The sequence below is a fragment of the Anopheles gambiae genome, chromosome 2 (assembly GCF_943734735.2).
Source record: "Anopheles gambiae chromosome 2, idAnoGambNW_F1_1, whole genome shotgun sequence".
Lineage (NCBI taxonomy): Eukaryota > Metazoa > Arthropoda > Insecta > Diptera > Culicidae > Anopheles > Anopheles gambiae.
Window position 1 is genome coordinate 96,708,918 of NC_064601.1, and position 24,433 is coordinate 96,733,350.

The 24,433-nt window shown below is 46.0% G+C and overlaps 3 protein-coding genes across 6 annotated transcripts; 1 reads left to right on the forward strand and 2 right to left on the reverse strand.

Moving 5' to 3' along the window:
- Nucleotides 1-5,119: 5,119 nt before the first annotated feature.
- On the reverse strand, nucleotides 5,120-14,601 carry LOC1276847 (troponin C, isoallergen Bla g 6.0101). 3 transcript variants are annotated; one of them, XM_001688761.2, is made up of 4 exons: nucleotides 14,426-14,601; nucleotides 11,876-11,903; nucleotides 5,849-6,244; nucleotides 5,120-5,775 (listed from the first exon to the last, which is right to left on the reverse strand). In XM_001688761.2, the coding sequence occupies exons 1-4, from the start codon at nucleotides 14,435-14,437 to the stop codon at nucleotides 5,741-5,743; spliced, it is 471 nt and encodes a 156-aa protein (XP_001688813.1). In that variant the 5' UTR covers nucleotides 14,438-14,601; the 3' UTR covers nucleotides 5,120-5,740. The 3 variants fall into 3 exon arrangements, with proteins under 3 accessions (XP_001688813.1, XP_556880.3, XP_001688814.2); XM_556880.4 differs by lacking the exon at nucleotides 14,426-14,601 and adding an exon at nucleotides 13,633-13,778; XM_001688762.2 differs by lacking the exon at nucleotides 14,426-14,601 and adding an exon at nucleotides 13,165-13,284.
- Nucleotides 14,602-18,311: 3,710 nt separating this feature from the next.
- On the reverse strand, nucleotides 18,312-22,019 carry LOC3290121 (leucine-rich repeat, immunoglobulin-like domain and transmembrane domain-containing protein 3). 2 transcript variants are annotated; one of them, XM_061648051.1, is made up of 6 exons: nucleotides 21,849-22,019; nucleotides 21,641-21,766; nucleotides 21,411-21,579; nucleotides 19,377-21,324; nucleotides 19,173-19,266; nucleotides 18,312-18,791 (listed from the first exon to the last, which is right to left on the reverse strand). In XM_061648051.1, exons 1-6 carry the CDS (start codon nucleotides 21,911-21,913, stop codon nucleotides 18,428-18,430), a joined length of 2,766 nt encoding a protein of 921 aa, XP_061504035.1. In that variant the 5' UTR covers nucleotides 21,914-22,019; the 3' UTR covers nucleotides 18,312-18,427. The 2 variants fall into 2 exon arrangements, with proteins under 2 accessions (XP_061504035.1, XP_061504034.1); XM_061648050.1 differs by having other exon boundaries at nucleotides 19,173-19,284.
- A 1,187-nt stretch (nucleotides 22,020-23,206) lies between these two features.
- LOC1276848 (troponin C, isoallergen Bla g 6.0101) lies at nucleotides 23,207-24,359 on the forward strand. The gene is made up of 4 exons (XM_316246.5): nucleotides 23,207-23,409; nucleotides 23,476-23,742; nucleotides 23,811-23,942; nucleotides 24,017-24,359. The coding sequence occupies exons 1-4, from the start codon at nucleotides 23,373-23,375 to the stop codon at nucleotides 24,043-24,045; spliced, it is 465 nt and encodes a 154-aa protein (XP_316246.4). The 5' UTR covers nucleotides 23,207-23,372; the 3' UTR covers nucleotides 24,046-24,359.
- The last annotated feature ends 74 nt before the right edge of the window (nucleotides 24,360-24,433 follow it).

Consider the following 24,433-nt stretch of genomic DNA (forward strand, 5'->3'; position numbering starts at 1 on the left):
TAACAAAAACTTCACATTCACTTTCATGCAAGGTTTAAAGCGACCTTTAGATGAGCACAACATTTTTCAACATTTGGTTTGGACTTCGTATTCGCTCTTACCTTTTTTAAAATATGTATGGAAAGATTTTGTTCTGCTTGATATTTAATTTACTATTTTATTACTTTCAGTGTTTGCTTTTGTGTTTAATTTCTACTTCAATTATTTTGTTTAGTTTGTGGTATGTTCTCATTCATTTATTGTGTTGCTTGTTGGTTTTATTCATTTTAGTATCTTTTTTAAAGTATTTAGGCTTTACTTCCTCATCAATTTACAATAAAGTATTATTTCATTCATTGAATTATAACAATTTATTTGTTATTAATAATGAATTCTATTTGAGTTTTTAATTCATTTGTGTTGTTTTGTTCTTCTGCACATCTATATATATATATATAAATCTCGTGTCACGGTGTTTGTTGCGAGCAACCTCCGAAACGGCTGGATCAATTTCAACGAAACTTTGCACACACCTTATGGTGGTATGAGAATAGGTTTTAAGACTTAAAAATCGTTCAGATGTTACACTAAACTTAATTTAATAATGATTTTCTAACTCCCATACAAAGAGCAGGATTGGTGTTGTGTTGTATACGGCACTTTGACACTTAGTGTGAGGTGCCTGGTGGTTTACACTCGATGATCGGATCCTGAGGGGATACGGGCACGATACAACTATCCCAAGTAACAAAGCAATAATTAAATATTTTAATTTTTTGTGGAATAACTAAGTTTGTCGGGCCAGCTAGTAAAGTAATATAAATTTTTACTTTGTTTTATCGATTCATAATGCTTTATTACACGATCGCGAATCAATTGAGCCGTTTTAAGGTTGTTAAACATTGTTAGTGCAACTATCTATTTCCATTCCTGTTTTGTCCACCAACCTGCACAAAACCATCCTACAGTATGGTGCAAACGACTACTGCTACACTCACGACCGCGCACCAGCTAGCTATCCCCCCCCCCCCCCCCCCCCCCACATACGGCAAACGGTCCCGTGTGCGCGTCCTCTTGCAGCATTAATCATTGAAATTAAATATAATAAATAGAATCTTCGCATTCCTTTCCCGGTCACCGGTCGGGTTGACATCGATGTCGGACAAATTTACCCAGCTGTGGAGCAGAAAGGGCCGCGGACGGGCGTAGCGCAGCGAGCAGCTGTGGCAAAGATAGGTCGATGATTTTGGCCCTCGTGATCATTACGTCCGTAAAGCTACCTATCTTATTTGCCCCATCGGCGACCACCTGACCCGACGGCCAGGATACGAAAAGCCGTGGCGTAATGGTCGACAGGTTTTGCCGCGCAGAAAAAAATGTGTGTCGCAAATCATATTTGCACCGATGGGCGAGGCTTGCGATAGGGATTTGACCCTGGAAATCGAATGGAAATAAATAGGGTGCGCGTTTACACTGGCACAGAAGCAAAAAAAAGGGGAATTGATTGAAAGGAGAATCTTTAGGGAGAATTAAAATTGAATAACATAAAATGTATTTTGATCATTGGACGAAACTCTTGGAGTTTGAATAGATATCAGAAACAGCGATCATATCAGCACCTCAATCGATATCGCACTTCGAAGCCTTATCCATAAAATCATTGATATGGTATCGTAATGCTGAAATCAGCATCGCTGCTAGCCATAATTCCAATCAGCCCTGCCAAACTGGGGCCAAATCCATCCGACCGTAACATCAGCCCAGACAGACAGTTTTCCATCTTATGCTACGCCTGGCAAGTTATCCGGCCTGGAACGCTGGGTCGGTGCGCCGTTGAGCCTCCTAATCCCTGCCGTTAACCCTCGCGTGGGGTGTTAAGGCCTTTCGTCGGCCCTAATGCCCGGCACTGGACAGCGAATATAAATCAAATCGATCCGAAAAGTTTCCGCCAGCACGTACTCTGATTGGGTTACTAATAGCCGAGTAGAAGCCCTTGGGTTCATCAATGTTGTAAGGCCCACGGTCGGGCACCAGTTTTAGCGCCGATGGAATATATTTTTCCAAGAACTCGGTGTCGGACCATTGGACAAAATGGTTGTATAAGTGGAAACTGTACGTTAATTTTAATAACAAAGTAAATTATGGCAAAGATCCACGTTTTCAAAGGAATAATAAAGCGGAAACTTCAAACTGTTCATTGGGCATAATGAAAAACATAAAATATTCCATCTGAAATTTGTGGCAGAAAAAACACTAACCTTTTTACGTGTCCACTACCTCTCCGCTACCCCATCCCTTTGGATCTCATCGTTCAAACAGACGTTGAGAACCGGTGGCAACGAACAAGTGATTAAAAGTGAGATTAACGCTGCACACAAAAGTAAAACTCACTTCGACTTGCTGTCAAACAAGGAAACGGATTCACGGCACGGGTGTGTCATGGCTTAGAGGAACAGGGCTTATCGGTGACTATCCATACGTGAGTTTACTGCAGCGCTTTGTACGATCCGGCACGGGCAGGGAGATTGGGAAACTTTTCCCACAGCGCACCGTGATATTGACAGGATAGCGTGTTGAAGTGGTTGGGTCATTGTAGAAGTTTTTACCATAAAATGTATCGCTTTGTTACAGTTAGTAAAACTTTTGCTTTATGAAGCATGTCTGGTTTTGTGCTTTGTATGTCGATATGTTCACAAATTATCAAAAATATTACTCAAATGTTGTTGAACCGCCATCTCTTTAGCTGAAAACTTTCTTTATAAAAATCTGTTAAATTATGATGAATTTATTTTACTTCCCTGCTAGTATTATAAAGCATAAAAATATTGTCCGAATATCATGCAAACCATTCCGTGTTAAGAAAAACTCGTAAAATATTATTTTTTACTCACACAATGCCACAAAACAACGTACAAGCGCAAGCAACTGGTGTGCACAAATTCCCAAGAATAACGAACCTAACCTCCGGTTTCAACTCATACGATGCTCCTGCCGGCACTGCAAACGTACGTGTGTGTGTGTGTATGTGCAAGCGTGAAAACATAACTTGCCCCACCATTGAACAAACTCCGTGGGGTATCGTGAAGCGAGCGCGATCCAAAAGCTTGGCTGGAAAAACGATTGTTCTGTTCGCAACCTGATGCTCACCCATTTTATGTGTTTGGCGTATGTGTGTGTGTTTTTTTTCTCCCGTACGTAAGAAAGAACATTTTCCTCCTCGTTTATACGCTGGTGGTGTTAATATGATCGGCAAAAAATAAATATTCCTGTGCGAGTTGTTTTCCCGTATCTTCGACCGCCAGTGCAACGCTGTAACGGTGTTACACTCAGACAAAAACGGCCGGATTTCCCGAACCAACGGCGCACACAAAATGGTAATGAACTTATTTATTATTTTAAAACTTTTCCCTTGCGTTGCTTTTGCAAGTGGTTGTTGGCAATTTTATTTGAAAGCGCACGTTGGTTAGAATTTTCTCCCTATACCACGCTGAGCATAAGCATTGTTCGTGACCCATGTCCCGGCGGTGTTGCATGCTGATGGGACGTTTTAAAGTGGAACCATCGCCAACCAATGGAGCAACCGATCGCTTGAACCTATGGCCCGGCCTGGACACCCCAGCGCAAAGTGGAGAAGATATAGTTCCTCCCAATCCGGAGGCCTTTCGTGTGACGGCACCATGTCCCAATTGACCTAAATTCTTCGAGGTCGCAGCTGAGTGTAGCCGTTTTCATTTTGCTTCCGGAACGGGAAAAACTCAACCCGTCTCGTTGTCTCGCTGCACTTGTGTTGGAAGAGTGCACCACCGCTCCGAGGGAAAGCCTCCGGCGTGCGTTGAAACGGAGGGTTTGAAAAATATCCTTGTAGCATTTTTCAATTTCCTTTTCGTTGACTTTAGCTGAAATGAGTCGCCTGCTTGTTTGTGTTGTTTCGGTATGCGACATCATTTGGCAACGGTACGGTTAGGCCCGTTAGGCTGAGTAATGTGTGAAATAACTCGCCAAAAGGTCATCGTGGTGCACGCGACATGGGTACAATCTAGTTTTTCCCTTCGGCCACTGTGCACTGTGATTAATGCTGCTGTTTGTTCAATGCGGTACGGGTTAGTGGGTCTGCTCTGCCGACTAAGAAGCATTAATTAAGATGTTTGAATTATTAATAACCCGTGTTTAAAAGGTTACCCCTTTGCAATTCGGGTACGATTTGAGGTGTACGTGAGTGTGTGATAAACATTGTAGGCAGGAATTTCGTGGCAGGAATATCGATTAGCTTACGTTAATAATTCACAAAAATGATTACTGCTGTATGTATTAGAATGTCAATTACACGGTTGCAGGGAATCAAAATACTGTCATGGTAAAATTATAAACTCGCCAAATCTCAAGTACAGATGCTCAAATGTCGATCATCAATCAGATTCGTTAGTTGTTTGGGTAGGTTCGCATGATTATTTGACAGATTTAATCATCTTCAATCATTTTGATCTAGATTAGACTTTAATTTCATTCATTTTGGAATGTTACAAATAATTTTGTTTAGTTTTAAGTTATATAAAACCTTCAAGTCTAATAATTTTCCTATACGAATCGTTGTCCAGATTTAAGGAAATTACGTTGTCCAGAAGCCCGAAAGGCCTGGTTAATGGAGTTACAACGTATGTAAACTGTGTGAACCAATTTGGATATGTTTTTTATTATAAATGTCTTCTAATTTCTGAAACAGTTTGAAACTTAACGGCTAGTTAGATTTATTTAGGAAATGTGATACATCATATTATCTTATTCCGAAAACTCAAATCGGCCTTAAAGTATGCAATTTGCTTCACAAAACGCGTTTATTAGAACAGCAAAACGAGTGTTTTAAAAATATTATTCAAAATTGGGAAGATCCAAAGGACTCAAACTTCAATAAAACCAGTTTGTAGTCGAAAAACCATGCAAACTACAATGCTAGAGCAGATGTTAAAAATTATGTGGATTTTCTTAAAGAGTAAATTTTCAAAACATGGTCTTTGAAATATGTTATATTTATTATCATCACAAGATGTACTAACATTTCATAAATAGTTACATAATATTTTATTTACCTCAATAATTGTCATCAAATAAAGTTAACCATTTGCTTCATAACCCACACCCATGATTGGTTTTCTACGGAAACCATTTAGAAGGCTTTCCGCAATAGTTGTTGTTTATTCAGCGCTGTAACTCTGCCCTCGCTTACACTATAAGATCAACATCAACATTAGTTTGGTAATACATTTCCAAGCTCTCCTCCCAGAAGAAGCACCAGCAGGGCACAAGTAGCGAAGGAACGCGTACGAAGCTAAAGGGCCAAGCCGATTAGCGCTCGACGGATACGCGAACGGAACGGATTAGAATGTGTAGCACTTTGAACAACCTTTTTTTTTAGCAACAATGATAGCTGAAGCGGCCTTTTGTGATGATGTTGGTGGGCCCCTTTTGCTCCGTGAAATGCTGTTCCTCCGCCATTCCGTGTCCCCTCCAATGTTCTTCATTCGTTAAAGCTTTTAGATCGCAAAAAGGCGGAAGACGAAACCCGTGGAAGAGTAGAGCTCAGCTCAGAAAGTGAGAGAGAGAGTGTGTCTGCCACACGTAGAGGAGTGGGCTGGCATTGCTCCCCATTACTGATGAAGAAGAAACTTAACGAAGATGGGTGTAGAGGAGTTTTTTTAGGCTTTTCTTTGGCTTTGTTTTGATTTGGTGTGTTTGTTGTTGTGTTCCAGGGATGTCCGGATGACTCTTAGTCATCACCACCAGTCATGACTTCCATGAATTCTGGAAAAGAAACACAAGGAAGTTGTTTTGTTAGTTCGTGAATTTAAGATCTCGCTTCCTAAAAAACACCTACCATCGAAATCGACGGTACCGGAACCGTCAGAATCGATTTCCTCAATCATCATGTCCAAATCCTCGTTGGTCAGGTTGTCGTCCAGCTCCTTGAGGATCTCGCGCAGCACCTGGGTGGTGATGTAGCCGTTACCCTCCTTGTCGTACAGACGGAAGGCTTCCTTCAGCTCCTGCTGCATGGCCTCGGCATCCTCCTCAACCATGAACCGGGCAGCGAGGGTGACAAACTCCTCGAACTCCAGCTCGCCCGAACCGTCCGCATCGACCTCGTCGATGATCTCCTTCAGCATCTTGTCGTCCAGCTGGTGGCCCAACATGCTCAGGATGGTGCCGACCATCTGGGTGCCGATGCATCCCTTCTTCTCCTGATCGAACGCGTTGAACGCATTGCGGAGCACTGGAAAAGGGGGAGAAAACGGGTTTTTTTAACGTTTGCTGCTAAAATTCAACCTTACCGAAAGATAAACTCAACGAATCGTCAAAATGCATGCGTGTGCCCTTGCGCGATCACTCGCTCAGTGAGCTGCTCATCTCACCTCACTCGGGTGAGCGCTTGTGTGAGCACCTAAGTCCAATGTCTTCTTCAACGTATCGCGTCTAGCAGCGTGCGTATTTTTAGTGCATCATCAACTGTTTTAATTTACCGCCACCGACCACCGCTGTATAGCCGTTTCCCATCCCGCATCTTGCCCGTTGCAGTTTTAGTGTGGTGCAGTTTGAGTGCGAATGGGCGAGTGGTTTTATGCATGTTTGTTTTCGCTTTCTCGCTCATCCCGCCTGCCAGTGGCTTTCCTTAATCTGCTCTGTTTTTACAGCCAGCCCCGGTCGTTTCACAGTTCGTTTCAGGGTACGGCACAGCACGGTGTGTTTATTAATGAATGAACATCGACTAGAGAGACGCAGATGGACAGTGCGCACCTCGCCGTAAAGCTAACAGTCGCGTCATCTTCCCCCTGCCCAACGGTTTGGTACGGTGCTCTTTAAGCGGGAAATAGTGGCGGAATTGTGAAATTTATTTTCTCATCATCTCGTCGTTTTATGCCGCACCACTGTTAGGAGGCAGGGTGCTCCGTTTCGTGCCATGAAAGTCAGGCTGTGTCAGGGCACGGCTGACGGTAGCATAAAAACGGAAGCTCAATTTTCGCATACTAAACTTCTTTTATTTTTTTGTACGACTGATGTCAGGAAGGTTTTTATTGCAATCTGCTCCGACCGGGATGGGAACACACGTGAATTAAAATGAAATTTTCTATTACGTGCTGTTGTTGTGTTTCGTGTCCTTTCGCTGCGCGTTTTCTTTTATGTTTGTTACGCAGGCCAGGTAGCGTAACGACACTCTGGGGGCACATTATGTGGGGCTTGTGGAAATGTATGCTAAGGAGGCAATGGCAGATAAAGAAGTTATGTACAACATAGGGATTTGAAGAGAACTCCTTTTTTGAAACGAACTGATTGAGAGGGTCTTGATCGGGAAGTGAAACGTTCCTGGGAGGAAATATTTCCCCAGTTCAAATACAAAATTTAAGGTCATTTTGAGGACATTATATTAAAAAGATGTTGAAAAAATCTATCATTAATCGCACTTTTTGCGTTGACAATACTTAACTAAACTGCCAAAAAGTATCATCTGTAAAACATTAGCAAAACTTGGGTGTGTGAAATACACTGAATTAATTGCAACCTTTCTCCCTTGGTTGCATTTCAATCACTCATTGATGCACCCAGGGACCGTGAGCGGTCTACGACCGCAGAGGCGCGTTTCATTCATTATCATGCAGCAAACCGAACGTGTAGCAGTGTAGCGGTTGGTTGTGCTTAACGATCACGCCACGCTGTTCGTGCGCTGCACACAGGTGCATAGGTCCGCCGCCGGTGCAAGTTCACTGTGACTGGCGTTCCCAACCGAAGAGGAGCCTCATAAATTCACAGGCCCAACCACTTACCCATACACCGAGACAACTTCATTGACATTTGCAACGGTACCTTACGGTGTGGAGCACGTATCCGAAAGTCGACAGCGCAGTGGGTGCATCTGGATGCAATTTTCGAGGTGTGTATATGTTTGAGCTTATCAGATTATCGCGGAACTCGCGGATGGGAAGGAAGGAAGCGCACGTTTCTGCGTGATGATTTCATTTTTATTTTGTTGGTTTTTTCCCCCCGCATTGTTGTTGCTGGTGTGTACATTGTTCCGTTTGCCTGCTACTGGAGGAAATTGGGTGTGTGTGCCTTTTTTTTCTAGTTAGTTTTTTGGCTGGCTTATTTCTCTCACCCTCTTTAGGAGCCCATAATTCAAGTTCACGGTTATCGCGATTGCTTGCCAACGCCCGACCGTCTGTCACTCGGGGTGATATATTTACACACGCACAAACATGCGCATTCGCAGCCTAGGCGCTCGTTTTGGGGGGGTTCTTAGGGTGGTGGAATGGAATTTGAGCATAACAAAAATGGTAGCGCGAGATTTACAGGGCAACCAATTTTGGGCCTAGAGCACTCGCTGTCCAAGCAAGACGTCTCGCAGCAATAATGCTTAATTGAAACATTTGAGCTTGATTTGAATTGAATAAATCAGCTACACTTATTTATCTAGCTGTGTTCTTGTCTCTATCTTGCTCATAAATAGATTTTTTATTTTAATTTGCTACCGATGGACGTCCGAAGCCAACTTGCAGCCGTCACTCAACCGTTTAAGCACGCTGTGTTGGCAAATTTTGATGCGAAATAAAAACAAACCCGCCAATGAGCCGCTAATTGATTGGCAGCGACGCTGAAGCATACCGTCGTCAGCATTAAACCGACCACCAGCCGCATTGAGGCATGAGCGAGACGCTGCGAAAACGACTCAATCGATCCGCGACCCGTCGCCAACTCATCCGCCTGACTCGTCGAAGTAGAATTTTTTCTCTCTGCCCCAACCGCGACCTAGCCGTGATTTATTTGCCCCGCTAAAAGACTCCCAGCTGCTGGGGGTGAGAGCTATTTTGAGCGTGGCAGCCCAACCGTAGCAATAATTACCTTCCCCTTTCTATCCCCATTGCTGCTCCGAGGAGGATCCCTTGATGGACGGATTGCACGGTGTAGTAGTTTCCTGTCACACCGTATCAACCTGATGAGTGACCCCGGCCAAGTGGATCGAATGCATCCACTAAAGCCCCCCTCCCCATGCCTTTCATCTCTGCTCACTCAAACTCACCCCAAAACTGAAGTTAACCTAATTAGCAGCGCGTACGCGCTGCCGGCTATAAATATACCGACCGTCTGAACCGTTTGCAAAGACCCGCCGGGCTCCGTGCGCGATACTCATGCAGAGGATTTTATGACGCAAACCCACAAAACACACACACACACAGAGCAATCGAGCAATTGCTCCAGATCGATACATTTGGCGGATAGGAACGAGATCATAATCTATTAGACGCGGTGGCAATTTCTCTTGCCAGCGTAGCTGCAGTCGTAGAGGAGGTTGAGAAGGTTTTAAGTACGCATTTTGCGATGCAGACCTGCTGTGTATGTACCTGTTTGCGCCTTGCGCACAGTTTATGGGCGATTTTATCGCCTTACCCGACCGCGAGTGGGTGCAAAAATCCATCCCCCAACTGGCCCATTTGCGCTCTAATATTTACGGGCCCGCGAATCGATACGGTATGTGGACCAGTTTTTTGTTGCTGGTCGATATTCGACTCGTCGATTTGATGGCTATTGACACTGCCAGCTTGGTTACGCTTCTACCGTCGATTTGAAGTCGATTCGGTTGGTACTGCAGCGTGTCAGCGTGTTGCACCTAAAGCGGTTTAGCTATTCACACTAGCAGGCAGGCGAAACGCGGCGAAATAAAACAGCATCGGAGGAGATGTTATACAGAGCTAAATCGATACCATTAGAATAATAAACAGTCTAGAATCTGGTAATATTTTTCTACCCACCAGAGTGAAACTAAATACTCTCACAAACCATGGCTCAACCCCTTGTGATGCTAACATTGCAACATTTTAAACACAATTTCTAGCTCCCCCAGCAGAGACGCAAGTGTTTGACTCAATAAACGAATCGTTAAACTATGAATAACAGCATCGAATTTATCGATCTTGTGCGCTAGAATTGTAATTATCCTTTTCATACCAGTGTTACTGTAGCAACCTTGGCAGAGTCGTCAAAACGGTGTAACGAGCGTAGCCTGAAGCTACGCCGACACAGAAACATACACAGGTTGGGGAGGGTTAGTAAGCTTGTAAAACTAACCTATTAAGTAGATCAGCAAAATGGTGTACCATTACAACCGAATGACATTTCGTATCGTTAAACGGATTATTGCTCGGCAGGGAGGACACGACAGGTTGCCGTTGACATTGGCTTTCACTGTGCTGCTGCTGGTTCTAGCTGCGTTGGCAAGATTAATTAGAATCTTTTAACGCCTTCTTAACGTTGGCCGGTGTTCAGCGTTTGCCGCCTCATGCTTCTGCACTGTCTGCTTGAGCTGATTGATCTCAAATCAACGTCTCCAAAGAATGTCCCAGAACCGGGTGAGTGACAGTTCATCACAGCCGGCAATTAAAATCGCATCTGTCAACACCTCGGAAACAGTTAGAAATGCGGTGTTGAATTCTATCACTCAACCCCGTCCAGACGTTCCTCTTTCTTGCACCGTGGGTGATCTCATTCGAATGGTTCCGCTCCGTAATCCTCTTGCGGTCTGACATCATCCTCGTAGATCGTAGGATCAATTCATCATACTTTCATCATCCAGTAGGCAGGTGAAAGTGAAAGCCCGTTTTTTGGGGAAGCCAACCCGTTCGTTATCTTGGCACGACACAAAATTGGCATAATCTCCTTCTGGTACTTGTGAGCTCTTGTACCGCGAGGCCATTTTATGTTTTCAAGGATCTTTTGTCCCCCTGTCCTGCTGCCGTGGGACCGGTTTTAGCGGGGTTTTATAAACTCAACCACTCCTTCCTAGGCCTTAGATGACGAAACGGTAGCTCGAGATGAAGTGTGTGTGTGTTTTTTTTGGAAATGTTTACCAGCTCCTTCTCCCCTCCAAATCCCTCAAGGCAGCCGTACACAAGGTGGGTGTGTTTAGTGCGAGTGAGCTGCGTCTAGTTTTAATTTCACCTTCGTTTCCCACCACACGGACATCCATTTAGCTCGGGCTTAGCGACAACGGCCGCCAATCGTCCTAGGTCGTGTCGGAGTGCCGCTACAAACCCCGGGAGCTTTGTTTTAACGTGCCGTGAGATTTACACCGCGTTGTCTACGGTTCGGTGAAAGGATTTCGTCCGGTTCTCACTCCTACCCGCCAGTCCTTCAAACCCCCCCAAGGGATGATAATTTTGCACCTGTTCCGCACCCCGGTTTACATAACTGCTCCGTTCGTACGCACCCGCTGGATGTAACGCACAGCGAAATGGATCAAACAGCGAGCGAAAGGAAACGCACCACGATGATAGGATTGTAGGGCGAGTGTGGCGGCACCATTAATGGATGCAAACGACGACAGCCAAACAATCGAAACGGCGATAAACGAAAAACAAAAACCTCGGAAGCCACAACTTTGCCAATTGCCAATTCCCCGACCCCCGACAATTAAAGTGGTCGAATTTGGCAAAGCGAGCCCAACAAAACGCGAGACTTTGTGTTGTCTCAGGTCGTGAAAGTGTGGTCTGTGTGGAATTCGTGCGCCAGCCCAACTTTCGATTGCTGTTGTCGTGTAAAGGGGGTTATAATTATTGATCAATCATTAGCGAATCATTCGCTCAGATTGAAACATTGATGAGGCACACGGCGGAACAGGTTTATGCGGGTTTTTGAATGATTCGTTTTTGCAATTTTCATTACATGATACATCTCAAAATATCGTTTATACGAGCCTTAATTGTGCCGTGAACTCGCTTACACTCGCTTAAAATTGGATAAATGTTGCAAAATTTTCCTCCCAAAAAGGCTCAACTTTTAACGCAATTTCTGAGGCACACGATGCATTTTGCAATTTCCCGTTTTTCATCCGCCTAAAGTGCCACCTTGAAGTACTTACGTTCCAGCTGAGCTTTGTCCAGATCATCCTGCAAACGAGATAAGAGAAAGAGAACAAACAAGAAGCCATAAGTGAACAGAAAATATATTGCACACATACGCATATTAAGAGCCCTGATTAAATTTCCTGCGTTCGTGCAGGCAAAGGTGGAACATACAAAACCATCCCCCTCCCCTCCCCGCCGAGCTGGAGAAAACTTTTACCCACTGTACATTGGATTCTAGGCTTAAAGGCTCTTTCGCCCACCCTCCGCAAACACACGATACGAAGGCTCGCCCAGGGCTTATTGCATGAAAAATAAAACAAAAGATAAAAGGAAAAACTTGTACGCCCTGCTTGGATATGCAAGACACTCGATCGCCTTTTTTCCCCCCAAAATTCCTGGGGCGAACTCGCTCCTGCTCGCGCGCGCGCTCTCCCTCTCACACACAAAAAACACCCCCTCCTTGAGGGTGGGATGTACACACGAGTGTTTGGGATTATAAATAGACGGACGTGTTCTGGGCCTTTGATCCGGTACCAGTCGCTCTAGCCTTCGCTCGAGCAGTCGCTCCCAATGGCTCATTTGTATTCCACCCATCAGTTGGCAGTTTTCCGTCATTTCTATGCCCAAAGTCTTGCCCCATTTCCCACAGCGTTGCCTGCGTTTGTTTCCGATCTCCGATTCGTGCCCGAACGCTGATTGGTTTCGGCTCGTCGATACAAATATGACAAGTCACTCGTAAAGTCATCCCCAACAATTTGACGGCGATCCCAGTTTCCCATTAAATCGAGCAAATTGATGCCTGCCGCCGGACACGATGCAGCTGGACAGCTAGCTAGGACAGGCTTTTATGTCTTGGCTTTGGCGAGGTGAGTCGTCACAGCTGCCGAAATGAGAGACCGTTGAGCGGTGCTTTAAATTCCCTTCAAATTCTATTAAACGCTGAGTGATGGATGGCACTTTGATCGGTACACGTTTGTTCCACATACACAAACCAAAAACCCTTTCTGTTGAAATCATACAACAAACGTCCATTCCGGATTATGCTAAACTCATCACTTCATAAGTTTGAGGCGCACATGAAACTGCTCCAGTGTGCAGAAACTGCACCAAAACTGGGCCAACTGTTCGACAGACCTTCCCCGAAGCAAAGTGCACGGGAAGCACTTTACTCCCCCAAAAACTTCCTGTTGTTTTGGAGCACTCGCTCAAAAGGTCGGTCTGGGCCATTTTTGGGCTGACTGGTGTGAAACTTCTGGTTCTTCTGCCTTCCAAAAACAACCCGCCCCTGCCTGCCAAAACGAACCACTGAGCGGCGGAAAAATGATTGAGCGTCACTAGGCAGAAGCCACCACTGCTGGCACAACAGCAACGACAGCAACACGGGCACAAGGGCGGGTCGTAGCACCATGGTCGTTTCCAGGACGGTCAGAGATTCTCCCGGGTGTAGTTGTTTCCCTTGTCTTTCTTGGAGACTTTTCCTTGTTTGCGCCTTTTCTAACCAGCACCACTACCAACACCACCAGGACGAGCCTTTCGTCTTAACCTTTCGGTGAACATTACGTGCAGCACACGTCGGGGTCCCTGGGGTCCCTTGGCTTATGACAATGGACACACAACGAACACACACACACACACACATACACTTGCTCGGGAAGCCTAGCGAGAAATGTTGCAACAATCTTGGCAGAAAACGGGCGCAAAGTGTTGCTGCCGCGTGTGCACGTTTCGCAACACACGGGCACGCGCGCGCTCGCTCCTCTTCCGTACTAACCATCTCGGTGCAACTTGCACTTGCCGCGTTGTTCACAGAGCGTTCTTCACCGGGCGACTGTAGCCGTGGTTCTGTAGCTGGCGGCCGCTTTCTCGGATGCAACTGAAAGGATGCAGTTTGCGCGGGAATTGACCAGCTTGGAAAGGAGCGACTGGCGATTTATTAGCAGAAAAAAGAGGGGGAATTTTGAGGCTGAGGGGAACGGAGGCAAACCTCCCTTGCACAGCCGACAATGGCAGTGGTGCGAAATGCTTGCAAAAATACCCTTGCGGTACAGGTACTATAATATTTCTAGCTCCCTCCCCGCTCCGTGTGTGCCGTTTTTGGCCCAGCGTGGCGAGCGTGATGCTTCAACAACTGCAATGCGGTCGTGCCATCTCGCCGTCGTCCCGTGGCAGCCTGGCACGGATGAGGGGAAGGTTTGAGTGGGTGCACAAGCGGAGGAAGCACACAACTCTAGACGCAGCGATTTTGCTTTATTAATATGTACAACTGCACTATATTTTATAGTTGCTTCCGAAAGCGCCGTCCCGGGCCCGGGCGGACATTTTTTGGCCAGCTGCCCAACAAGACACGAATGTCGACAAACATCACTAACAGCTCCGAACATCCTTCACGTTTGCCACAAAACACACAGACACCGACACACACACACACACATCCTGGGGAAGGTGCGAATTTTCTCCCAACGAGTGTTTTATGCTTTTTTTCACCCAATTTTTCGCGCCACCTCCTCGGGTTGGATAGTTGGCCCCGTTCCAGGAGGAATCGCAGCCCCCAACGCAATACTTACAACGACCGACATGTTGGAGGCGGTTGGAGCGCGTGGTGCTGTGCCGAAAAATGCGGGAAAGTGCTGAACTTGCTTGGTGCGTGTGCCGGAAGTGGCGCCCGATGCTGCGGATCTCGCTAGAATGAAATGTGACCCCCGGCCGGAGTCGGTGCGAACCTGCTAACCGACCCGTATCGATACTGGTATGGTTATATCGGGCCTTTCATGCGTATAGAAGAGAGAGAGAGAGAGAGGGGGGAAAGCATCTTACACTGGAGCGAACGAGAGGCAAGATTTTACAGTATATTTAGTGTGTCGGTGTGGTTTTTATACAGAAAACAGCAAACAAACGTATGGATTTATTTTTATTCCACTCTTCAGCTCACACACCGTCGCATTCGTGATAACTGATCCCACACATTTCCAACAGGAACTTACGCATATGTTTGTGTGTGTGTGTGTGTCTCTGGGAAAGAATAGAAAACGAAAGAGATCGTACAGTACAGTAAAAGTTGGATGCTTTCTTGGCGCGTGGGCCAACCTTCTTCCCTCTTCATAGGATACGAGGGAGGAGGAACGGTTCACTCACACACACTGACGCCCGCGCCCGCGTACCTTTTCATACCGCCAGCTCCCGCAACCCAGGTGCCGGGCAATTTAGTAAACGGCTGTGGTTGGTTGTGGTCGGGGTCGGGGAGATGCCAATGTTTGGGAGCTGCTACAATTTCCCTCCCGGCAGCGATTATCTTATTGCCGTGGGATTTACGGCGGGGGAGGGTTTACGGTTTTGCAATCAAGGAAAAGTAATACAATCGGTACGGTAATAGACCGATTGGTGGTGTTATTGTAGTGTGAGAGCCCTTTTGGACGGCAGTTTTTAGGCTTATAGCGATACTTGGAATCCCAGTTCCCGTGTATGGATTGATAAAATTGAATCTGTTCAGAGACATTTTACTCGTTTAGCACTTCGGCATCTTAGTTGGCGTGGTGAGATGCCAGACTATCATTCAAGATGCTTGCTACTACGAATTTCTGCATTAGAGAAAAGACGAGAAGAAGCCCAATGTTCATTTGACTTCAACCTCCGTGTAGATTGTTTTAAAATCCAAATTGGGCCAATCACTAGGTCAGATTAGGGTTAGTTAGGATAAGCTTTTTTAGTTGTAGGAGTACGGGTTGGAAGTGTTCTTTTGGATCAATCTGTATCCGTTGGACAATAATAAATAAATAAATAAATAAATAAATAAATAAATAAATAAAATGTCTAAACCTCTAGAAAGCGTTCCCCATTAGCTTAACAAAGCGTCTTAACAAAGATTCTGATCTTGAAAACCCCTTTTGAATACTTTTCATGCAAAATTAGAAAGCATTTTCAAACACTCTCATAGGGGGATCTGCTTTAACCCGCCTACTAATAGACGATCGCAACGCACCAAACGCTTCAATGTAAGCGGTGAATGAGTAGCCACGAGAACGGAAATTTCCTACACCCTGCTCGCTAGTGTTGGTGATCTCTCAACTCCCTCCCAGCCCCAGGCCCCAAGATGCTGCGGGATAAAGTCCATTGCGAACGAAATTTTCCTACCGTTTTCCGATCTTTATGAATCGTTACTACAGCTACTCTACCTTTCTCGCTCGCTCTCGATCACGCTCTTCGCGCTTCATATTCTAACCCATCACAAACCGTAAACGGTCCTTCTTGTGCATGCGAAGAATGTACATGTGTTGTGGCGCGTGTGTGTGTGTGTGTGCATCATCTCTTGCCTCGTCCAATTAAACGCGATCTGCATTTTACTGTTCTTTTCCATCCGCGATCTGCTCGCGATCTTAATCGTTTCATTGTCACCGGCCGGCCTGAAAACCCGTAAACGTAATAATAGAGCTGTTTTCGAATGATTGCTGCAACGAATGCCGTCCGCCGTTGTTGGCCCATTTGTTTGGGCGTTTTCCGCGATGAGAAAACGTTAGCATTGTGTTTGTTTGAGGTGTACACGGACGGCTATCGGAGGGGGGGGGGGGGAGCTGTAGTAAAGTGAGATCACACAGCACAGCTCGTAAATAGTTCTCGGTAATCCATTTTTCATGTTGCACAAGCGGCCTAGAAGGAAAACCGCCATTCGGAAGGAATGGAGAGGATTTTGTCGAAACATAGTAGCTTGCATGTTTTAAAGCGACTTTAACGTGGATATAAATGTTCATGGATATATTAAAAATATTCTAACGATGTGTAAGAAAGTAATTGGGGAGTAATTAGAATGAAAAATAATTAAATGATTAAAAAAAAAGAATAACTCTTCATTTCTGCATTGATTTTAATTAATTTCCAACAATCCTTTGATAATGGAACCATCCATAATGGAACTGACCATGCCGCTACTCTCCACCCATTTTCCACTGACAATTAAACTTTTAATTGCTCATAAAACATAATCCAATTCAATTCCCCGCGCAGCATTAACTCCACCCAATCGATCGATTGTTGGATGTTTGATGAAATTAAAACACCGCCACGCACTATTATGTTCGCGTCGTGTCTGTGTGTTTATGTGCGTTGCATAATGAACTCGTAGAGTGTAGCCCCACACCCCCCTTCCCACACACCCCGCGGCAATCGGGGCAAACAGGGGTGGAATGTTCGCTTAATTGGCACGGAACCGCACTGTTTCCTCCAGCTCGGAGCACACCCGGGCCGAGAATACGCCAAATGCCACTTGATATCCGGCCAATTAAAATGCATCACTTGTTGCATTTCGGTGTGCGAGTTCCGAACGGTCAGTCAGGATGGGGGGAAACAGTACAGGTTGATTTGATTTGGGATTTTGCTAGTGGGGAGGCCTTTCTTTTGTGTGTGTGGCTGCTTAACAACTGCTGATACAATAATAATCCAGCTGATTTTCAATAAAAAGCATGTTGATGGTCGTTTGGTGCTGTTATTTTTAAACAACCTGGCAATGGTTTTTAGATTGTTGCTGGCTCAATTTAAACATCATAACACATTGCATTCCGTTAATTTTAAACAAAACTGTCCCTACCGCTTACGAATGGATATTTTTGTTTTCCCAGAAACCCGTTGAAACATGCGCCCCCGTACCCATTCATGACCAGCTTTCCCGGGCGAGCGTAATTTACTTTTCAAATTGGTTCTTCTTCCCTCCAGTCCCTCGCAGTCCATACACGAGACACAGTAGAAGTGATGCCACCGTATCGGATCGATCCTTGGCAAACGCCAACGCGTCTATCTGTCATCGGGTTGCGTTTGCCGCTTACAGCAAAACGGGGCGCGAAGCAATCCACTGACATATTCCCTCGCCCCTTGAAGGCCTTGCCGACTGTCTCCGGTCTATAAATATGGCACAACCTCTGGGAGAACATTCCATCTGAAACACGATGTTGTTACGATGCTGAAGATAGAACGAAAAAACAAACGCACATACACATCAAAAACACCTTTTGTTTGACCCACCCGGTTTTCGGATGCTCAGGAGAAGCATTATAACCGGTTAAAAGCGTGCTTCCTCCTGGCAGACTCTCACTCTCTTTCTCTTCGTCTCTCTCTCTCTCTCTCTCTCTCTCTCTCTCTCTCTCTCTCTCTCATTCGCTGAGTGTGAAGGAAAAACAAATGCTGCTTGTGTACTACCGTTCACTGCCGCTGAGAACGGGGGGAATGCTCATAATCCACTATAAACCAGTACGTGCGACCGCCGGCATGTGGATCAGGTCTAAATGAAGATACACCCTCGGTAATGGGACATTTACAGACGGCCCTCAACTTGGCAGTAAGATCGCATGGATACGATAAAGTTCTTGCAACGAAGCTAATGCAGCTCTGGTGTAGAGGTTTTGGCAATGCGCCTACGGGGAGCGGCGAACCGGGACTGCCCAAACGCGAACTATTCTACCAGACTAGTTGTCTGTCCCGTATCCGTATCATTTATTTAAGTTGCTCCATAACCATACACACAAACACACACACACACACATGCAGACAATTTTCGGTAAGTGGCTGTGGCCATGCACGGGCTCTCAGTGGATCACTCCGCCACAGGACGACCGGTGTCGATTGCTGCGCAGTGACTGATGAAGCGTACCGGCGCTCCGTCCCATGTAACTCGTCCCAGCCGGCTCGTCGTAGATGGCCTGCTGCTGCTGCTGCTGTTGCTGGGCAAAGTTTAGCTTAATCTCGGACTTTTGCTTCTTGAGCCGCTTGCTCGGATGGGGCGGCAGGGGCGGCGGCGGCGGCTCGTTCGGGTAGAACTCGAGCGAGGGCCGCGAGCGGTTCTCCATCTTCCAGGAGATGTACTGGAACTGGGTGGTGGGCACGACGGCCGACACGTAGCTGCGCCCGCTCTCGATGCTCGTGTCCGACACACTGCGCTGGATGTTTGGCCTGTTTGGATGGGAAGGGATGAGGGGCAAGAAATGAGTGGAACGTTTGCACGGCACTGTATCAGTGGACGGCGAAAATTAAATTTTGCCTAATTGGATGCGCGCCATGCACCGTGAGAAGCGCCCGTTGGCACACCATTGCTCTACCATTTTGTAGAATTGTGTTCCGAAGGGGGGGGGGGGTTCCATTTGTTCGAGCAAGGCAACTTTGCTCGTTAGAGAGGCAAAACGAAAAGTTCCACCGGTGGACTAAGAAAGTTGCGTGTCCCATGCAATGTTCCGCGTATTTCCTTCAAGGATTCTCTCAAGACTTCAGAAAACTGGTCACTAAACTATTTTCCAAGTACACGGAACCTTGAGTTCGAAATCTCGATTCACGTACCTTTCGGGCGTAAGTGGCTTCTTCGGTGGCATCGGTGACATGTACGTGTTCTTCACGGTATTGTTTTCCACCGGCAGGACCGACGCTTTGGAGTCTGTAACGAAAGAGAACCCTTCAAGAGTAGCCCACTTCCTGGAACTGTTGCAACGAAACCAACACAAATGGCTCCCAGCGAGTCTCTTTCCCTTCCCGTGGTATACTCACGTGTTGACTGATACAGGGACATGCTTTTGAAGAAGCAATACGTCACCAGCACACCCGTCAGCAGGGCAACCAGAATGGACGATATGATGATGCTGATCATCATGATCTTTTGATCCTCCACCAGCCATGCGCGCTGACCGTACACGGGCAGCAACCGATAGGGCAGACAGTTAAACGGTGATACCATCACCTCGTGCAGACTAAACGCACAGAAGAGGTAGTTCTTGTCCGGCACCAAGTTCACAATGCGCACCTGCTGACTGCTGAGCGTCTGGCAGTGAGCGCTACTCTCGATATTTGTGGAAAACACAGACGCTAGTGTAGAGGTATCATGGAACCAAAGCACCGCTCCGTATGTCGTCTTGTCAAACAGCAGCTCCACGACGCCTTCCTGCGCTTCGGAGATGGTGAACAGCTTCGTACGGGTGGCCACGTTGAGGGAGATGGTCCCAAAGTCAGTCGAACGTATCAGGCGCTGCTGAGCTTTCTCTGAGCTAATCTCCACGGATAGCGGATTGGCCGTACTTTCGCACTGGAGCTGCACAAAGTTGGGTAGCACCGTAGGGACGGGATGGTAGGTGGTCGATGTGGTCGCATCGGTAGTGGTGTGTTCCGGTGAGGTACTGTCGGTTGTGGTCACTTCTGGAGTGGTAGTTGTAGTGACCGGAGAGGATTCAGTAGTGGTAGGATCCGTTTCTGGCGTTGTGGTCTCGTAGGCATTTGTGGTGGACGTTGTTTCTGGTGTAGTAGCCTCCGTAGTGGTGGTGAATGTAGAGGTTGAAGTGGTGGATTCAGTGGAAGTGGTGAGCTCTGTGGAAGTGGTGAGTTCTGGAGTAGTTTCCGTACTAAGTTCAGTCGTTGTGTCGCTGACAGAAGTAGTTATAGAAGAGGAGGAGGTTGTGTATTCAGTAGTGTCCGTTGTTGTGGAGTCATCCACCGTCGATTGATCCTCCGTTGTGGTGTCATACGCCGATGAAGTCTCTTCATCGGTGCTACTCGTTGCTATTGCCGTCGTATCGTCCTCCGTCGTCGTCTGTAGGGCCGTTGTTGAGCCGCTAGTTGACGTACTTGAGCCATCAGTTGGAGCTACCGTAGTAAACAGTTCCGTCGTTGTTTCGGTCGTAAGTTCACCAGACGGTATAATCGACGAAGTAGACACCGGACACAGCATAGCATTACGTACCAGCGCTCCCCTCAATTCAACTGGACCGTCACAAACAGGCTGGTCCAGCACCAAGTTGCTGTTTACCAGCAACTCCTTCAGATATTGCAGCGAGCAGTCACAATACCAGGCATTATCTTTCAAATATATCTTCGCCTCCGTACCGCGCAAACAATCGAACGTGCCCGGGCTAACGCTCGTCAGCTTGTTGCCGATCAGATGGATCTGCTTGACGCTGCTGCAGATGTCGTGGAAAACTCCCACCTCCAGCGACGTGATGTGCGAGCTGCGCAGGTACAGGCTGGTGAGCGAGGGCAGATTAGCGAAAGTGCCCTGCCGGAGCGTGTCGTCGAACGAGTTGTACTCGAGTGAAAGTATCTCGAGGCGTGGGAGCGTCGCCGAGCCGGTCAGATTTTTCGGCCCAATCCCGTCTAGGCTGCTCTCGATGGTGAGGCGCGTCAGCGAGTACTTCATCGGGCTGAGCACGTACGGGTCGATCTGGCGCAGCGGCAGGTTGAGCAGGTTTAGCTCCTTTAGGCTTTGCAGCCCTAAAAATATGCCCGTCGGCAGGTGGTCGATCATGAGCGATTGCAGGGTTAGTACGGTCATGCCGAACATTGGACCAGCGTCGAACGATTCCGGCTCGATGGTGGCGATGTTGGAGTTGATCAGCAGCAGTGACGCAATCTCAAGGTCAAGATCGAGCTGGAGCCAATTTCTGCGCAGCACATCCTCGGCCGTCTTCAGGCCGATGACGTTCAAACCAAAGGTGGAACAGGAGTAAACCTATTGTGATGGAGGGGGAAGTGAAAGTGTGTGTGTGAGAGGGGTTTGTTTTTTTTTGTCTGTGAAGGATGGTTTTACACTCTAACCTTGGCCAGCTCTTGCACTTCCGTCGATATATTGATGACATTGACGTCGGAGCACTCGATGAAGCATAGGGATATCATTTTACATCGCACCGCATCGTCGTAAGCATCCACGACGAGCAGTGGATACACTTTCCCAGGTCGTGGCATCATTGTCGTGGTGGTGGATTCACTGCAGAAGAAGAAGGTCCTTTTTATCAACCTTCAACCAATTCAATGCTATTCCAACGCACCTGTCGTCCGCTTTCGTAAAAATGTCAGCCAACACAAGGCACATCAGAATGGAAAAACAAACCACACAGAACAGTACCGCCAGGCAGCCATTGCGATTCCGGTTCCAATCGAGCGTCGGATAGCAACTGACAGAAATAAAAGACCACGGTACCTCGATCAATTGCAATTGAGTTGGGTGTTACAATTTGGAACTTAATTCTCTCAAACCTTTTACTGCTGGCCATGTTGCTTTGTGGCCGGTTGGAGCTGGTGATTTTCACACGACCCTTCATCCTGCCTGCCCAGGCGTGCGCTTAATTGTATCCTCCAGATGATTGGTTCACTATTTGAACGTTCTAGGTGGTTGAAATTTGCTATTTTGCATACCAAGAGTCACACTTCCGGATGCCAAATTAGTACTGACACGGACCGCCAGCAAAACTCGTTGACACTCATTAGCGTGTCACTCCGTTATCGGTGTCACACCATTTGGTACGGCAGCAGATATGACAAAAGGGGAGGTAGACGCGGCAAACGAGGAGGGACATAATCATCTAATCGAATTGAGCATGCATGCATTGCAATCAGGTTAGCAAATAGCGTGCCGGAAACGGGTGTGAAGTATGGAAGGATGGTCGGCCCAAACGGGTTGGTTCCATTTTCCACTCTGCTCTGCTTCGTTCGTGCTACTCACCGCTGTTGGAAAAACGGAACGTTGTTTGGCAACGCACACTTTGTCACACACAATTGTGCCCGATATCGACACTGATATGATGATTGCCCGGTGTCGGCAAATATAAGTTATCGTAGAATAATTTAGGGTTGGCTTTGTCGATTAGTATGGTAAGTGGGGGTGCGGTTTGGGAAGGATGTTTGTTTAATTAGAGATATCGGCAATGTTTCTGGAACCGTTTCGTGGAATACAGATAGCGAGTGAGACTGAAATAAACCAAGGTTTCCAACGTGTTTTCGAATACTGGTGCCGCTAAGCTTGTTATGTGTCGTTAGTTTAATTTACGGTTGTTAACGGTAGGCGATACGGAAAACCCCTGCAACGGTTGAAATTTGAAGTAGACCATCCGATTGCATACCTGTAGGCGTTTAAGTTGCAATGAGGAAGCTTACGTTTAATCGATTCGTTCATCGATTTTTGTTGTGTAGTGCTTCTGTGTTCTTTTTGTTCACTTTTGTGATTTTGAGTGCTTTGGTATGTTTCAAATTTTCAAATTCTATATTAAAATCTTATTTTTTAACTTAACATTAAAGTATGTTTTATCATAAAAAGTGATAAACATGTTTAACATTATTCATACGTGTCTTTCAAGACAATTTAATTCAAATTTTGCCCCTGTCGAAATGAAACTGTTAACTAAAGATAAAACCCAATGTTTATGTTGTGGTAAGCTTCTCTTCCCTTCCTTGAATCACTGATGCACCCCATTCGATTACAATGATGGTTGCCTCCCCATCTATACGCTGTAAACGACATCATCGAACCTCGGTTTGATCATTTTGTATTACAATGTTGTACCACTATCGGCGAGTAAATTTGCCTCAAAATAGCAAAACGCAACCCACAGCAAGCATCTGCCTCGCAAACGATTGTAATCAAACAGAACAGATGGAACTGAGGCGTTTACAAAAAGGACCAGAGCCACCGTTACCACGGTTAGTTCTGTCACGGCGATTCGTGAGAAGAGTGTGATAATTGTATTATTCCTGTGATTAGTGATCACCAAAGCACATAGCAAAATGAACAAGACCGAGTTGAGCAAGGACCAGATGAAGAGTGAGTGTTATTTATTAATCCTTATTGGCGATGATGATCCATTTTTTTACATGCACCAAATTACAGTTCTGAAGGAATCCTTCGAAGCGTTCGACATCGAAAAGAAGGGCAGCATCTCGGTAGAAGTGGTCGGTACAATTTTGGAGCTGCTCGGCCAAACACTGTCCGAGGAGGAGCTCAAGGAGGTGATGGAGGAGTACGATGTGGACGAGTCGGGTCAGATTGAGTTCGATGAGTTTCTGGAGCTCGCGTCAAACTTTGTCGAGCCGGAGGAAGATTACGACGCGTTGCGGGCCGAGCTGCGCGAGGTGTTCATGATGTACGACAAGAATGGTAAGATTGTGTGCTGTGATGTATGTGAAGTAAAGGGAGATATTAACCTGTGCTATCTATGTCTATAGGAACCGGGTTCATTCCACTGGATGTATTTAAGAAGATTCTTCAGGAACTGGATGGTGCAGTGCCAGAAAATGAGTTGGACGACATTATTGATGAAATTGATGCGGATGGTTCAGGAACGGTTGACTTTGAAGGTTTGAAAACTTTTCAACAAGAAGCTTAGGTGATTGATTTTTAATTATTATATTTGTTTTGTATATTTTTACAGAGTTTATGGAGGTGATGACGGGTGAATAAACGGACAAAGAGCTACAATGCGAGGTTTCTTTTATGCAGTTTATGTTGTGGATTTTATTTTTATTTTTACTATAGTCAACAGCTGTTATGAATTCAAAATATTCGACTGAAAATACCAAAAATCGTTTCGAAAAGGCAAACTGGCTTCAAAGAGTGAAGCGGAATTAACAATGATAAGTAACATTAGGTATGTGATATTTATTCCTCTGATCGTTGTTTTACTCAGGATGCTCCTATCAGTTTAGGTAATAATATTTATATAATTAAAAAAATAAACATAATAATCCAGAACAATATCGAAAAGCTTAACAAAACTATGTTTTAACTTATCACAACCATTGCCTGAGAAAAACAATTAGCATGTATTTAAATAAATTACTCTTATTTA

Excerpts from the sequence above, each read along its gene's own strand:
- LOC1276848 (XM_316246.5), top strand. The coding sequence starts at position 23,373 with ATGAACAAGACCGAGTTGAGCAAGGACCAGATGAAGA. Across the intron at positions 23,743-23,810 it reads CATGATGTACGACAAGAATG|GAACCGGGTTCATTCCACTG; the intron begins GTAAGATTGTGT and ends CTATGTCTATAG. Across the intron at positions 23,943-24,016 it reads AGGAACGGTTGACTTTGAAG|AGTTTATGGAGGTGATGACG; the intron begins GTTTGAAAACTT and ends ATATTTTTACAG.
- LOC1276847 (XM_001688762.2), bottom strand. The coding sequence starts at position 13,269 with ATGGTGCTACGACCCGCCCTTGTGCCCGTGTTGCTGTCGTTGCTGTTG. Across the intron at positions 6,245-11,875 it reads GGACAAAGCTCAGCTGGAAC|TGCTCCGCAATGCGTTCAAC; the intron begins GTAAGTACTTCA and ends CCCCTTTTCCAG. Across the intron at positions 5,776-5,848 it reads CGGTACCGTCGATTTCGATG|AATTCATGGAAGTCATGACT; the intron begins GTAGGTGTTTTT and ends TTTCTTTTCCAG.
- LOC3290121 (XM_061648050.1), bottom strand. The coding sequence starts at position 21,913 with ATGAAGGGTCGTGTGAAAATCACCAGCTCCAACCGGCCACAAAGCAAC. Across the intron at positions 19,285-19,376 it reads GTCCCTGTATCAGTCAACAC|GGTTCTCTTTCGTTACAGAC; the intron begins GTGAGTATACCA and ends CTACTCTTGAAG. Across the intron at positions 18,792-19,172 it reads AAGCCACTTACGCCCGAAAG|GCCAAACATCCAGCGCAGTG; the intron begins GTACGTGAATCG and ends CCATCCAAACAG.